The 16,811-nt window shown below is 42.3% G+C and overlaps 1 protein-coding gene across 1 annotated transcript in view; it reads left to right on the top strand.

Moving 5' to 3' along the window:
• The window catches only part of LOC120305124 (zinc finger protein 208-like), a 28,409-nt gene extending 18,520 nt beyond the window's left edge, over positions 1 to 9,889 (top strand). Inside the window, exon 3 of the mRNA XM_039336540.1 lies at positions 6,128 to 9,889. Coding sequence (XP_039192474.1) covers positions 6,128 to 7,950 — 1,823 coding nt within the window. The 3' untranslated portion in view covers positions 7,951 to 9,889. The remainder of the gene's footprint in view (positions 1 to 6,127) is intronic.
• Positions 9,890 to 16,811: the final 6,922 nt, after the last annotated feature.

Here is a 16,811-nt window from a genome sequence, read left to right as displayed (position 1 = left end):
GGTCACCTGGGTAGTTCAAATGGGTGTGGAGCCTTCTTGGAACTGCTGAAATGACTGTAATAGACTGAAGATAGATGATGTGGTATTCCTCCGTTTCTGTTGAGAGAGGGCTATTCAATTTTGAGGGCTCAACGGAGAGGGAGTTCATCAGTTCCAAGAAGGCTCCACACCCATTTGCACTACCCAGTGTTCCAGGATATTTTAAATATATGGTACAATGATTTTGAAATAATATCTGCCAGCTGCTTCAGAACTCTGGGATGTAATCCATCAGGTCCCAGTGATTTATATTTATCAAGATCAGATAGGTGTTCTCTTATCATTTTCTTGCTTATTTTAGTTTTTATTTCTAGTCTGTCTTACAGTTATAGGTTGGGTTATAATTTCATTTTGCATGAAGACTGATGCAAAGATGGAGTTAAGCAGCTTGCTTTTCTCTCTACTGCAGTGGTTCTCAACCTGTGGGTCGGGACCCCATTTGGAGTTGAACAACCATTTCACGGGGGTCGCCAAACAAGGCTGTCCACCATTTTTCCCCCTTTTCTTTGGCCACGCCCCTGGCACCTGGTGATGTATAAGTGGTTGGGGGTCACCACAACATGGGGAAGTGTATTATGGGGTCACGGCATTCGAAAGGTTGAGAACCACTGCTCTACTGCCTGTTACTTCCTTGACATTTTCTTTCTTTAGTGGACCAACTGTTTCCTTGACTTTTTTCTTGTTATTTATGTTGAAAGAAACTTTTTTTATTATCTTTGACTTTTGTTGCAAGTCTTTGTTCATTCTGAGCATTTGCTTTCCTGACTTCACCTTTGCAGATTCGAGCTATCTGCTGATATTCTGCCTTAGTTATGTATCTCTCTTTCCATTTTTTTGTACTTATCCTTTTTGTCTTTCACTTTATCAGAAAGATTTTTGTGTAACCATTTCTTCTTGGATTTCTTCTTTTTCAGTGGTATTGTGTTGGACTGGGCTTTTATGATCATATTTTTCAGAGCTTCCCATGCTTCTTGAGTTGTTTTCCCCTTTTGGATTTTCATCCATGGTATTTTTCTTAGGCTGTCTCTGAGTTTGTTAAAATCAGCTCTTTTAAAGTTTAAGACTCTAATTCAGAGGTGTCAAGCTGCTGGCCCACGAGCCGGATGCATCATAGTGAAACCGCACCCATCCCACTGCCGGCAATGGTAAAAAAGTCACAATACCTTGCGAAACATCACGTGATGTGAGTTTGACACCCTTGCCTTAGTTGGATTATATTCTATTGCTTGTGTTTGCATTATATTGAATTTAAATATGACATGGTCACTCTCGCCCAAGGTTCTGGCAATTTCAACTCCCTCTACCACTTCTTCTCTATTTGTAAGAATTAGGCCCAGTATAGCTTTTCCTCTAGTTCTCTCCTTTTGAATGACAAAGTTGTCAGCTGAGATCTTTTCGATCTCCCACTTGCTGCAGATTTTGTCTCCCGGTTCATATCAGGGAAGTTAAAGTTTCCCATTACTACTGTGGTATGTTTCCTACATACATTTGTTAACTGATTAGTAAAGAGTTCATCTATTTCTTCTGTTTGGTTGGGTGGCCTATAGCAATGTAATTTTTTCTCCAGCAGGATGGCAATGGATGGGTTCTATGACAGCCTTCCTGCCCGGCAGACTGGGTAAAAACTTTGGCCACACCCTTCCTGTGGGCGTGACCCCAGTTTTGACTCAGTCTCGAAGCCTGGTAAAAGTGCGAGAATCAGCTCTTAGAAAAAGAAAGAATTTCACCCCAAAAAGACAAAATCTCCTCTTCCACATTCTAATTTGGCAAGCAAGGATCACTGGCAGCTGACTTGGAGCCATTACTGGACACCCATTCAGGATCGTCGGAGTGGTGAGAGTATCCTCAGCGCGGCTAGCCAGGGGGGCTCGGGGCGACCACCGGATCGCTCGCCATTTCTCCGGCTCACCAAACAGCTGATTGCTGCTTGATTGATTTAATTCCGTTCGGCCGACAGAGCCGAGGCGCCGCTCGGCGCTAAACAGCTGAGCGGCGCGGGAAGTAACAACCCCATCGGCCAGCAGAGCCGCGGTGCCGCTCGGCATTAAACAGCTGAGCGGCGCGAGGAATCACGTTCTGACCGGCGGGCAGAGCCGCGGCGCCGTTCTTCTCAGCGGAGAGGCGCAGCCCCTTTAAGGCCGAAAGAGCAATTTAACTGGCGATTCCTTCCTGGCTGGAAGGATAGTAAGGAATTCAGAGCGGCAGTTAGGATCCGCCATTTTTTCCCTTTGAGCCTCGTGGCTTTCACCGGCTACTATTGGGAGGCGTGGCTTCCTCCCATTCGCCATTTTAAACGAGCGGATTAACCCGCTGTTTTCCTTTGTGGGTGGGCCTACCATCCGGAACTGTTTCCCTTGCTTATAAAGAAAAAATCCTTTGTGCAAATTGCCTGACGGAGGTTACCTACAATACATTGTGGCAAGAGGAAGGAAGAGGGGGAAAAAAAGACGAACTGCCTTTTCTGATTGTGGTCTGTTGCCACAGCCACAGATTGGGGAGAAATATTTGACTATATTGGGTCTGGACCTAAGTGAGGAGGTGAGGAGGAATAATTTTTATCTAGCTGTTCCTATTGTGACCTTTAGTCACCGCCTTACAGGATCTTCTGGTCCAAAGGATCCTGTCTGTCCGGCCATTGTTTGTCTGTGCAGAGGAGGACTTTCAGTCCCAACTATCTGCGACTGATCTGCGTACCCTAATTCCCCACTCCAGGTATTGCCTACTCGGGGTACCTGGCACAATGGCAGACAATGTCTCGTATTCAGCCATACAGGTCCCCCAATTGTCCCCCCCACAACAACAACAAAAACGCAGATCCTCTGAGCCTTTTTTCTTGTTATTTATATGTTGAAAGAAACTTTTTTATTATCTTTGACTTTTGTTGCAAGTCTTTGTTCATTCTGAGCTTTTGTTTTCCTGACATCACCTTTGCAGATTCGAGCTATCTGCTGATATTCTGCCCTCGTTATGTGTCCCTCTTTCCATTTTTAATGGGTTTTTTTGTCTTAATGGTTTTTTTGTCTTTCACTTTATCAGAAAGATTTTTGTGCAGCCATGCTGGTTTCTTCTTGGATTTCTTTTTTTCCCCAGTGATATTGTGCTGGATTGGGCTTTTATGGATATATTTTTCAGAGCTTCCCATGCTTCTTGAGTTGTTTTCCCCTTTTGGATCCATGGTACTTTTCTTAGGCTGTCTCTGAGTTTGTTAAAATCAGCTCTTTTAAAGTTTAAGATTCTAATTCAGGGGTGTCAAGCTGCTGGCCCACGGGCCGGATGCATCATAGTGAAACCGCACCCACCCCACTGCTGGCAATGGCAAAGAAATCACAATACATTGCGAAACATCACGTGATGTGTGTTTGACACCCTTGCTTTAGTTGGATTATATTCTGTTGCTTGTGTTTGCATTATATTGAATTGAAATATGACATGGTCACTCTCGCCCAAGGTTCTGGCAATTTCAACTCCCTCTACCACTTCTTCTCTATTAATAAGAATTAGGCCCAGTATAGCTTCTCCTCTAGTTCTCTCCTTTTGAATGACAAAGTTGTCAGCTAAGATCTGTTCGATCTCCCACTTGCTGCAGATTTTGTCTCCCAGTTCATATCAGGGAAGTTAAAGTTTCCCATTCCTACTGTGGTATGTTTCCTACATACATTTGTTAACTGATTAGTAAAGAATTTATCTATTTCTTCTGTTTGGTTGGGTGGCCTATAGCAATGTAATTTTTCCCCTTTTATATTGCCCCATATGGATTTTCATCCTTGGTTTTGTGTATTTCTATAGAAATGTAGTGATCTTTTTTATACAATGGAGCACCACCTCCTCTTTTGTTTGGTCTGTTTCTTTTGGAACAGTTTGTATCCTTCCATCTTTTCAATCATGAGTTTCATCTCACCAAGTTTCAGTAATGGCAACTATGTCATATCTGCCTTTGTATACTAATGATTCAAGTTCACCTTTTTTGTTTTCTAAACTTTTGAGCGTTAGTGTATAGGCATTTCAATCCTTTATGGGTCTTGGGTATGTTTCTTATATCTCCTACTTTGTAACTGGGATTTACATCCTTTCCATCACTCTCAACTTCATTGTTTTTCTTTTTTTATTTCTTCTTTGTCTTTACTCTTTACTCCCTACCTTCTTATGTGATTGGTTATCTTTTTACATAAAATTAGGTTCTAAAAATCATCCCCCTCAATTTTAGTTTAAAGCCCTTTTGAAAAGATGAGCCAGTCGTTTTCCAAATATATTCTTTCCAGTTTTTGTGAGGTTTACTCCATCCCTTGCCAGTAGCCCTTCATGTAAGAAATGCAAACTATGGTCTAGGAAGCTGAAGTCCTGCGGACAACACTAGTTTTAAGTCAGTAGTTTATTTCTAAAATACTCTGCTCCCTCATTGGATGTTGGCCTTTTGTTGGAAGCATAGATGAAAACACCATTTATGCTTCTAATTCTTTAATTTTCTTCCCAAGCTGTTCGTAGTCTCTTCTTATTGTTTTCAGAGTCATTGTTGTGTCATTGGTCCCCATATGTAGGAGATGAAAGGGTAGTAATCCATGGGATTGATTATTTTAATAAGGAACTCAGTTACGTGATTGATTTTTGCTACATGGAGACAATATACCTCCGTAGATAGGTAGAGATAGAGATAAAGCAGGGGTTCCCAACCAAGGGTGCTTGCACCCTCTGGGAGTGCGAGACAATATTAAAGGGGGTGCGAAAACCTAGTTTTATAAGTTTCAAAATTATGTTGTACATGCACAATTCATTATTTCAAATATTTGTAAGGGGTGCAAGAATATATCAGGAGCATTCTGGGGTGCGGGGTATAGAAAAGGTTGGGAACCACTGAGGTAGAGTAATATAGATATAGAGAGTAATGTAGATAGAATAATTACTCTCTCTCTCTCTCCATATAGACAGACAGACAGACAGACAGAGAAATAGAAATGAGAGTTTGACTTAATCATAAAATTAGAGATAGAGTAATGGAGAGTGAGTTAGTGTGTGTGAGAGAGATAAAGGTAGATGTGTTATCTACCCAAGCCCCCGAAAAATAGAATTTTATGATTGACTCAGTATTTGAACATGAATCTAACTAGTCTTCTATATGCTAATTGAATCATTAATATTAGAGGTTAAACTAGAATTTTGATGTTTTCATGGTAATATAAGGTTTTTTTCTTCTTTCACATATTCTGCAGACATTTTTTTAAACAATAATGAAGCTAACCCATTAATATGAATCTTACAGAGAAAGCGGATGCCAAAAAGAGCAATGTGAACAACAGAGAATGAGAAGCAGCCTTAAAATATACCACCAGTCAAAATCTTTTCTACCTCCTCCGGAAAGTGTAAAAACTCTTCTCCTTCCTCAGCAGATAAGAAACATGGGAGAGAATAACAAGAACAGAGTTTTGAGATGAAAAAATAAAGTATATACAACTCAAGGAAACAAGGAGGTCAGTTTTCAAATAAAGAAAAAAAAGGGAAATAGCTGGAAGTCAGTGGGAAGGAAAAGATATCTTGGCTATCCAAAATGGGTAGGTATTAATTAAAGCCTTTGAGGAATCAAAGAACCTCCAAATAAGATTAAGAGATGAGAAATATTTTTGACCTCTTCAAGAATCCAAGAATATCAGTGTTGGAAAAACCCACAGAGTGCCTATTGTGGGAAAAATACGGATTGCAGATCACGGCTGAATATGCGCGAGAGGATCCACCCTATGAAAAATCATGGAATGTTTGGAGAGCAGCAAAACATTACTCAGAATAGCTTCTTCATGATTCATGGAAGGACCGATTCTGGAGAGAAGCTCTACCACTGCTTCCAATACGACAAAAGATTTAGCCTGCACACAAATCTGGTGATACACAGGACTCACAGTGGAAAGAAACCATGAGTGTCCAGACTTTGGGAAAAGTTTCACTTGGAATTCCAAGCTGGTGATACACCAAAGCCACACAGGAGAAAAACTATATGAGTGTCTTGATTGTAGGAAAAGTTTCAGCTGGAATTTCAATTTGGTGAGAGATATGACGACTCATACTGAGGAGAAACTCTTTGAATGTCTTGATTGTGGCAAAGGCTTCAGTAATAATTCCAACCTGATCATACACCAGAGGACTCACACAGGAGTGAAACCATATGAGTGTCCGGATTGTGGGAAATGTTTCAGTCAGAATGGCAATCTAGTGAGACACCAAAGAACTCACAGAGGAGAAAGACCATATGAATGTTCAGATTGTGGGAAAAGTTACAAATGGGATTCTTCCTTGGTGATACACCAGAGGACTCACACGGGAGAGAAACCATACAAGTGTCCAGATTGTGGGAAAGGATTCAGGCAGAATTCCAACTTGGTGATACACCAGAGGTCTCACACTGGAGAAAAACCATATGAGTGTCCAATTTGTGGGAAAGGTTTCCAGCAGAAAGCTAACCTGGTGAGTCATCAGAGTATTCACACGGGAGAGAAACCATATGAGTGTCTGTATTGTAGGAAACGTTTCAGTAAGAATTCCAACCTGGTGATACACCAGAGGACCCACACAGGAGAAAAACCATATGAGTGTCCAGATTGTGGCAAAAGTTTCAGTCAGAATTCCTACCTGGTGAGACACCACAAGACTCACACAGGAAAAAAAACATATGAGTGTCTCGAATGTGGGAAACGTTTCAGTTGCAGTTCCAATTTGGAGACACACAAGAGGACTCACACGGGAGCGAAACTCTTTGAATGTCTTGATTGTGGCAAAGGCTTCAGTCATAATTCCAACTTGATCATACACCAGAGGAGTCACACAGGAGCGAAACTGTATGAGTGTCCGCATTGTGGGAAAAGTTTCAGTCAGAATGGCAATCTAGTGAGACATCAAATTACTCACACAGGAGAGAAAGCATATGAGTGTCCAGATTGTGGCAAAAGTTTCAGTCAGAATTCCTACCTGGTGATACACCAGAGGACCCACATAGGAGAAAAACCATATGAGTGTCTGGATTGTGGGAAAAGTTTCAGTCAGAATTCATACCTGGTGAAACATCAGAAAACTCACACAGGAGAAAAACCATATGAGTGTTATTGTGGGAAAAGTTTCTCTCATAATTTTGTTCTGGCGATACACCAGAGAACTCACACAGGAGAGAAACCATATCAGTGTCCAGATTGTGGGAAAGGTTTCAGTCAGAATTCCTACCTGGTGATACACCAGAGGACTCACACGGGAGAGAAACCATATAAGTGTCCAGATTGTGGGAAAGGTTTCAGGCAGAATTCCAACTTGGTGATACACCAGAGGTCTCACACTGGAGAAAAACCATATGAGTGTCCAATTTGTGGGAAAAGTTTCCAGCAGAATGCTAAGCTGGTGAGCCATCAGAGTATTCACACGGGAGAGAAACCATACGAGTGTCTGTATTGTGGAAAACGTTTCAGTCAGAATTCCAACCTGGTGATACACCAGAGGACCCACATAAGAGAAAAACCATATGAGTGTCTGGATTGTGGCAAAAGTTTCGGTCAGAATTCCTACCTGGTGAAACACCAGAAGACTCACACAGGAGAGAAACCATATGAGTGTCTTGAATGTGGGAAAAGTTTCAGTTGCAGGTCCAATTTGGAGACACACAAGAGGACTCACACGGGAGAGAAACCATATAAATGTCCAAATTGTGGGAAAAGTTTCACTCATAATTCCAACCTGATCATACACCAGAGGAGTCACACAGGAGTGAAACCGTATGAGTGTTCAGATTGTGGGAAAAGTTTCAGTCAGAATGCCAATTTAGGGAAACATCGAATTACTCACACAGAAGGAAAACCATACGAGTGTTTGGATTGTGGGAGAAGTTTCAAATGGGATTCCTCTCTGGTGAAACACCGGAGAACTCACACAGGAGAGAAACTATGAGTATCCTGATTGTAGGAAAGGTTTCCCTGGCAATACAGCAAAGGATTCACATGGGAGAGAAACCATATCAGTGTCCAGACTGGGAAAAGTTTCAGTTGGAGTTCCAGTTTGGTGATACACGGGAAGACTCACACAGGAGAGGAACCGTATCAACGTTCAGATTGTGGGAACGATTTTAGTAGATCTTGCCTTAGAAATCATGTAGGGTTACACATAGGGGAGTAACCATTCAGATGTCCTGATTGCAAACTGTTTTGCACAAAATACCTCCCTTATCACACCTAAGAAATTCCATGAGGAAAAATGTGTTGTGTGTAGTGGAATCTTGAATTTTGTTTTCTGTGTGACCTGAGCTTCCTTGCCTCTGGCCCAGTGCGCTAGTTCTCTTTCACGGAGTGGAGTGGAACTGCCATGCTGGGCGAGAGTAAAGGAGCTTGCATCTCTTATTAGGTATGTTTACTACCTTGAGTTATTTCTACATAAAGGTAGGATATAAATATATATGTATGTATATATGTATTTCTATTTGTTAAGAAAATATATATTGTAACTCAATTCATGGTGACTTTGGGTGGCTTGCAGCAATAACACCATATATTGCAAAATGGCAAACCTTAAAGCCTCTGCATTTAACATGTTGCCCTACAAATACAGAGCACTTCTAACAAGGCGGATGGCATTTTTGATGGTCTGGGAATCCCACAAAAGTGATTCTTACTTCAGTTAAGAAGTTCACCAGGTCTCCTGGCCTTACTAACTACGTTCATGCCTGTTGCCATTCTTGCTCAAAACTTGCAAGGAGTTAACTTGAAGAAGTTAACCGCAGGACTAGCGTCACATAAATTTGATAATTAAAGAAATGCAGACTCCTCTTTTTCCTCTGATTGATTTAAAACATTTATGCAGCCAGACATATTATGACAAACTCTGGCTGGCTCACAATCAATTATTAACATAAAAACTATAAAAACCAAAGGCATAAAACCAAAAAACCTGGTGCCGAGTCAAGCTTCTGATGTGCAGGCATCTCTTATCCCAGTGCTTAGGGGATAAAAGCCTGCCATACTTCAGGGGCAGAGTCTGCAACAGAAAAGGTTCACTTACTAGCTCCTATCAGATGGCAATATTTAAGGGCAGAGGCTAGGAGTGGGTCCACCCTATCGAACGTGGTAGAACAGATAACATGGAAAAATAATAAAGGTGGGAAAACAATGACAGGTACCCTGGTGGCTCAGTGGTCAGAATGCAGTATTGCCACTGATTCTGCCCACAGCCTGGAATTCGATCTGACAAGGCCTTCCATCCTTCTGAGATTGATAAAATGAGGACCCGGATTGTTGGGAACAATATTCTTGCAGGGTAAACGGAGAGTGCTATAAAGCACTGTGGGGTGGTATATAATTGTAAGTGCTATTGCTATAACGAATAGCTTTAAAGATGATGACCAGCATCTTCAATTGCGCCTGTAAAGAAAAGAATCCAGGGCAGCTCGCACCACAAAGAAATTACATGCACAACTTAAGGGCCCCCATTGCTGTGTGCACTGCTGCGTTCTGGACCAGTTAAAAGTTTCTGGGTGGCTCAGGCCAGTGATCCAAACGGGGGGTGCCCAAGGCATGAGTGACCCATGTGCAAGGGCTGATCCAGGAAAGGACACAATTCGCGCACTAGATGAATCTCTGCAAAGCCCTTCCCCCGATCATGATCTCCTCAAGGAGGAGCCATGAGTCCAGGTTGCACACCAGCTCGGTCGCCCAAAGAGATCACATGACCCCAGAACACAAACTGTCAGATATGAGTCAATCGCCAAGCATCATAATTTTGTTCACGTGAGAAGGGCAATGCTGCAATGGTTGCAAGTGTGAAAAATGGTCACAAGTCACTTTTTAAACTGCTGTTGTAACTTCAAATGGTTGATAATAAAATGTTGTAAGTCCAAGACTACCTGTACGTTATTGGGTATCATAGGATGGGGAGGTCTCCGCTAGAGGTTTCATGTAGACCAGGGGTAGGCAGTCTTGGCTCTTTTATATTTAATATTTATTTGCTACGTATATGTAGGGATGTGGGTTTATACATATGTTGTTCATAGTACGTTTAGGTGTGTGTCATGTATGTGTTTCACTTTGAGAGCAGGCAACTAAATTTCATTTTTGATGTGTGCCATTGTGCCCACAGTATAAAAACAACAATAAAGGTTATCTAACTCCCAGAATTCCTGAGCTGGCATGGCTCAGCTTGGAAACCTCTCCCTTTGCCCTCAGCATGGCTGGCTCAGGAATTCTGGGAGTTGAAGTCCACGAGTCATAAAAGAACCAAGGTTGCCTACCCTTGATGTAGACGTTAAAAAAGAAAAGGAAAAAACTTGAGTCCCAGAGCATCACAAACTGCAGGGGTCCGAGACTCGGCCCCTCTTCTCCTACCCACACCAACTGGAACCAGACATGGAGGTAGAAGTAGGACCACCGTAATAAAGTGCCTCCCATTTCTAGTCCCCAAGGCTGGTCCAGAATATCATGGTCGATAGTACTGAAACCTGATGAGAGGTCTAGGAAGGACATAATGGTTGTACCCCGTCTATCTCAAATCCTCTAAAAGTTTCATGAGAGTTGCAACTAATGCTGTTTTGTTGCTATGCCCTGGGCTGAACCCAGATAGCAAAGGTGTCTTTCTCCCGCACAGCCCTTTCTCCAGGTGGCCAAGTCAGAGCTGCAATCAGGGGGCGAGCTGAAGTTCCAGGCTGCCAGCCTTTCATTGCCCTCTTCAGCTGCACTTAGACAAGATCTTAATCTGCAGCAATGCCTTGAACTCCTCTGCCAGGAAAACCTCTCCTGATTTTCTTTTGCACAGCAAACGGCTGTTGAAGGTATGAAGCTGGCCAGGATGCCAACTGTCCAGAAGGGAGGAAATGACTCTTTCAGGCCTCTCCTGAACTTGGGAAAGAAATATGGGTGGTTCTTGGGTTGTGACAGCAATTGGCGCCTGAATTTGCATAGCTAAGGGGGGATGGGGCACCAATAGGAAATACCGGGTTTGTTAGCTAAACGTGGAAGTAAAAGAAAATACAATCACAGAAGAGACAAGGGGTCAAGCCTTAGTCTTGCAGCTTCGTTAAATTGTAGAGGCAGGTTTCGAGGAGTTATCCTGCACCCCTAATCCCCAAGAGGAAAAACCACGGATCTAAGGGAGATGCAAAACAAACCATCAATCAAACTCTTTCCCACTTCTTCCAGAAAGTGTTAAAACTCTTGTCATTTGTCAGCAGATGGAGACTGTGGAGAGAATAACAGGAACAGAGTGTTTTCAAGTGGGAAAAATAGATTATGTGGAACTCAAGAAAATATTGCCTGAAAAAGTAAAAAGATATAATTGCCAAATTGAGAAAAAGAGGGAAATACCTGGAGGTGAGTGGGAAGGAAAAGGCCCTGTGGATAGCCAAAATGGGCAGGCATTAATTAAAGCCTTTGAGGAAGGAAAGAGTGGCTTGAATCAAAGCGCCACCAGATAAGAGATCAGAAATATTTTTGGCCTCATCAGGAAAAGAGGAATTTGAAAAATGGTCCAGCTGAGGCTGCCTGTGTGCAAGTTGTCTGAAGCACTGAAGGTCTTTGAAATTCTTTATTGATCAAATTGATATGTCCTTAACCCTGAGGTAAACTTCTCTGATTTAACTCCTTGCAGAAATGGCATCAGGAATGAATATAGATAGTAAGGCGAAGAGACCTGTTTAACTTCTAATTTGAATAAAAGCAAAAAATCAACTTTTGGGGACTCCACGATCATCCAAAAGACATCAACCTTGCTAGAGGTGCCCTGTATTTGAGGGCAAGTACGTTAAATGCTGAAGTTTTGCATTTTGCCATTTGCAATATATGGGGTTTATTGGTTTCTGTATTAAAGTATTATTGCTGTAAACCATGTGGAGTCACCATGAGTTGGGCTGCCATATACATTTTCTTGTAAGTAAAAATACATACATAAATGTATACATGTTTATAGAATATCCCCTTTTATTATATGTAGAAAAAGGCAAAGATATCTTAAGAGATCCAAGCTTCTTTTATCTGGCCCAGCACAGCAATTCACCTTGACTCCATAAAAGGAAAAAACCTCACTGATCCAGAAAAAGGAAGCTGAGATCTCCTCCCTCATGGGTGATACTAAGACACGTTTGACTAAAAAGAATAAGGCAACCGGGCTTCCAATGAGAGATGAGAAACAGAGTTCAAGATTCCTTTACACACATCGAATTTCACCTCGTTTGTGTGAAACACTGTCCGCAGTCTGGGCATTGGAATGGTTTTTGTACGTAACCTTACATGATTTATAAGACTAGACCTACTAGTGAAATCCAGACATTCAAAATGGTTTCTCTCCCATGTGAGTCCTCTGGTGTGTCACCAGCTTAGAATTATGCTGAAAACCTTTCCCACAATCTGGACACTCATAAGATCTTTCACCAGTGTGAGCCCGCTGGTGTATCGCCAGGTGGGATTTCTGTCTAAAACTATTCCCACAATCTGGAGTCATGGTTTCACTCCTGTGTGAGTCTTCCGGTGTATCACCAGCTTGCAATTATGTTTTCCATAAAAAAGGCAGTGTGTCGGGTATTTATAACACTGATATTCTTATATGTATGACTAGGCCAAAAATATTTCTAATCCCTCGTCTGGTGGTGCTTTGATTCAAGACACTCTTTCCTTCCTCAAAGGCTTTCACGAATGACTTTGGCTATCCAAAGGATCTTTTCCTTCCCACAGAGGTTATACCTTTTTACCTTTACATGCAATACTTTATACATGCAATACAATTTTTCCACCTCAAAACTCTTTTTGTGTTATTCTCTCCCTTGTATCCTTTGCTGAAGAAAAAGAAGGGTTTTAACACATTCTGGAAGAATTAGAAAAGATTTTTGTTGATGCTCTGTTCTGCATTTTAATGCTGCTTCTTGTTATCCAGAGTCCTTCTCTTGGCATCCTCTTTTTCTAAAAGATTCATATTAATGGACTAGTTCCATTATTGTTCAAAGAATGGCTGCAGAACCTGTGAAAACAGCAAAAAAAACCACCATGTTACTGTGAAAAAAACTAACATATCACCATGGTAGATAAATCACTAACGTTAATTATAATTCACTGGGCGCATAGAAGACTAGCAAGATCCAAGTTCCAATATTCACTCTTAAACATCCAAAGATGAAATTTTTTTTTTTTTTGGCTTCGATAAATCAAATTATTAGCATTGCAAATTGTTATTATAAAATATACCTGAAAATACTAAAGATTATACAGATTATACATGTATATGCACACAGAAATACAAACCTATGAATTTATGTATGTAAAAATGTTTAGAAATAAAATGATGTCCAAATCCTATAAAGCATTGAAAGAAAGCATCCCTTTTGACCAAGAAACTCCTCACTTCCCAAGAAAATACATGTCAATAAAATTTCAAGGAATCAAGTGTTACGTGAAGACGGAGGGAACTGGGCGGTTAAGAAATATGAAAAACAAAGATTTCTTAAATGTCCCAAATCGCCCAGCAGAAAATCACAGGCAGCAGTTTTAAATCATGCAGCATAAGGATTACATTTGGGGAGGGAAAGCCTATACAGCAGCAGCCGGCATGTTTCGGCCTCGTCCCTTCGCTGCTTCCACACCGGGGAGGAAACCAAACAGCCCGACTTGCTCCCGGCTTCTCCTCCGACCTGCCCTCCATTCATTCACCCGCCAGGAACCGCTTCGACCCTCCAGACATCGGAAGAGGCTCCGCCGACGCCGTCCTCCTCCCGTGGGTGAGCTGGAAGAGGAAGTTCCTCTGTCCTCCATCTCTACTCTAGCATTCCAATACTCTATGGTTTCATTTCGTTCCAGCTCATCCTCTCTCCCTCCGGTACTAGCACTAGCGATACCGCTGCTATACTCTATTCTCTATCTTCTAGGCACGCGTCTTGCCGATTTGTAGCACGCCATCTAGTGACATAAGGCTGAAAATCACTCTCGTCCTATGTCTACCCTTAAGCTCTGGCAAGGTTTTCTCATTGTTTCCGGGCTTCTTTATGTGCCATCAAGTCGACTCGTATTCCATTCCCACTGAGCACATCGATAGCTTCTCTCCCCGAGGATCTCTCCCAAACCTTTTCTTTCAGGTCTCCTCAAAGTGCAGTCATTGTCCCTCTTCCTGCAACGAAACCAAAGGAAAGTATCAATCTCGTGTAAGGGGAAATGATGGACAACAGCCAATAAGAAAGGGCATCTTCCTTGGGGTCTGGAGAAGATGGTTCCAGCCAGTTTTTCATTTTCTTCGGGGCGGGTGCAAGATAACTCCTTGAAACCTGCCTCTGCAGCTTAGTGGAGCTGTAAGAGTGAAGCTTGACAGTACTTAACTTTATAAGATTAGTCTGCTGCCCAGTGCTTTTTTTGCCGGAACTCATACATGTCATACAACCTGCCTTGCCTACCCCACAAGGTTCCATCCGAAAAAAGTGCCGGAACTCCGTTCTGGGCATTCTATTACAAAAAGCCGCTGCAACTCCCTAAAAGTTCATGAAGCTTTTTTTGTCTAAACCAGGGGTAGGCCACCTTGGCTCTTTTATGACTCGTGGACTTCAACTCCCAGAATTCCTGAGCCAGCCATCCTGAGGGGAAAGGGAGAGTTTGCAAACTGAGCCATGCTGGCTCAGGAATTCTGGGAGTTGAAGTCCACGAATCATAAAAGAGCCAAGGTTGCCTACCCCTGGTCTAAACGGTTGCCAGCTTCGTCCTATTAATAGAACAATGAAACATAAGAGAAACCCGGAAGCACCCACTGGGATTGCCTCTGAGCCACATCTAGTTGGAAGGTAGATATGATCTTCCTGTCTGTGTTATTGGTGAGTTTAAATCTTGCTAAGGGGCAGAATTGCTCAGAGCAGCCTTCCCATCTTTCAGCCATATTATTCCCAAGCAGCTTGAAGAAAAACACTTGGAGGCAACCAGTTTGCAGGAAGCTGGTGCAAAGATCCCTGCTCTGCATGCTGTGATAAAATCAAAAAGTACTACAAGAAAGGCTGCACATCTTTATGAAACCAGGTTAATTGTTTTTTTATTGTCATTTCTTCCCCATAAAAGATTTCAGTTTGTATTTCAATTGAATTATACAGTTTATACATTATAGGAAAGGTGGGGAAAAATGCCTAGTTGATTTATCTTGTTCTTTTTTTTGTTACATCTCAAAAACCCAGCATTTTACGAAGGGTGTGTAGACTTTTTATATCTGCCGTATAGCGGGAGGTTTGGGGGATAAGATTATATAGATGCAGATATATGCAGACACAAATATAACTACACACACTTACAAATGTATATATGTTGAAAACCCACGTGTTTTCCGCCTGCAAATCTTCCCAAAATGGTTACAGTCAAACTTTCTGATCTAATTTTAGAGATGTGGGGGCTTTAACTGATGAAATGATGCCTAAAGGCTCTGCAAGATTTGAAGCACCAGTTTTGCCCATGCAAGTCCCCAGCGCCAAGTAAGGGCAAAAAATATTGTCCACAATCCCTCTGGTGACATCCACATTCAAGTAATCCTCACCTACTGACCACAATTGGAACTGTCATCTGTGCCACTAAGAAGCCTGATCGTTAAACATGATGTCACATGACAGGGCCAGGAGAACCGTCAATCTAATAGTGGCATCAGTGGTGGCTGAGATCCGACCTCCAAGCAGAGGGGGCGCAGCGGAGCTGAAGGGAATTAAAGCCATCGAGTATTGCTAGAAAGGATATCGGGAAGAAGAGGAGAAGAACTTCCTCTTCCGGCTCATCCATGGGAGGATGGCAGGCAGCTCTCGTGCTCTTCCCGGGGCTAAAGCATCAGCTGGACGGTGAGTGGAGGGCAGGAGGAGAAGCCGGAAGCAAGTAGGGCTGCCTGGTTTCCTCCACGTGTAAAAGCAGAGAAGCAACTAGGCTGAAGCACGTCGGCTGCTTCTTTCTCTCCCCAAATGTTATTACACTTGTGCTGTATAATTTAAAACTTCTGCCTGTAGTTTTGTACTGGGAAGTGGGAGAGAGTAAAATTTAAAGGCCTGGAGGCTAAAACCTATGCAAAACGGTTGCAGGATTGGGGTTTGGCCAGTCTTAGGAAAAGGAGGATGGGGCGCGGGGGGGGGAATATGCTACAAAGAGGAGGGGATCAGTTTATTTTCTAAAGCATCAGAAGACAAGACATGAAACAATGGGTGGAAACTAAACAAGGAGAGGAGCAATCTGGAATTAAGGAGAAACTTCCTAACAGTGAGAACAAGTAATGGAACAGCTTGCCTTCAGAAGTTGTGGGTGCTTGGACATGTGATAAAGCAAAGAAATATTGGAGTAGGATTCATAGTTTAATGCAGAAAATTCTTAAAGTGACTATAAAGAAAACAATATGTCCATAAAATCCCAGGGAATCAATCTTAACTTCAAGGAGACTTTTAAAATCTTCCAACCACTAGAGCAGTGGTTCTCAACCTTTTTAATGCCGCGACCCCCAACCAGTCATAAGTCAAGGACTACTCAACCGGTCGTAAGTCAAGGACTACTCAACTGGTGCAGCACCATTTGCAGAATGGGACTTTTGGCGGGCTCAGCAGGGAAGAGACAGCCTGGACAATTCCTATTGGCTTTTGAAAGTCAATAGAATTAGACTCTATTCAAGAGAGTCTATTCTATTGGCTTTCAAAAGCCAATAGAATAAAAGGGAGTAGCACAGCTAAGGAAAAGAGGGAAAAAAAAGGCGGACTGCATTGTCTGGCGACCCCCGTGAAATGGTCGTTCGACCCCAAATGGGGTCCCGACCCACAGGTTGAGAACCACTGCAATAGAGAATTGAAGTCA

Source organism: Crotalus tigris, unplaced genomic scaffold (assembly GCF_016545835.1).
Source record: "Crotalus tigris isolate CLP2741 ecotype Arizona unplaced genomic scaffold, ASM1654583v1 scf7180000017666.379230911805:20528666, whole genome shotgun sequence".
NCBI lineage: Eukaryota > Metazoa > Chordata > Lepidosauria > Squamata > Viperidae > Crotalus > Crotalus tigris.
Note: the sequence above shows the minus strand (reverse complement) of the source record. Positions and strands in the feature narration are given on the sequence as shown.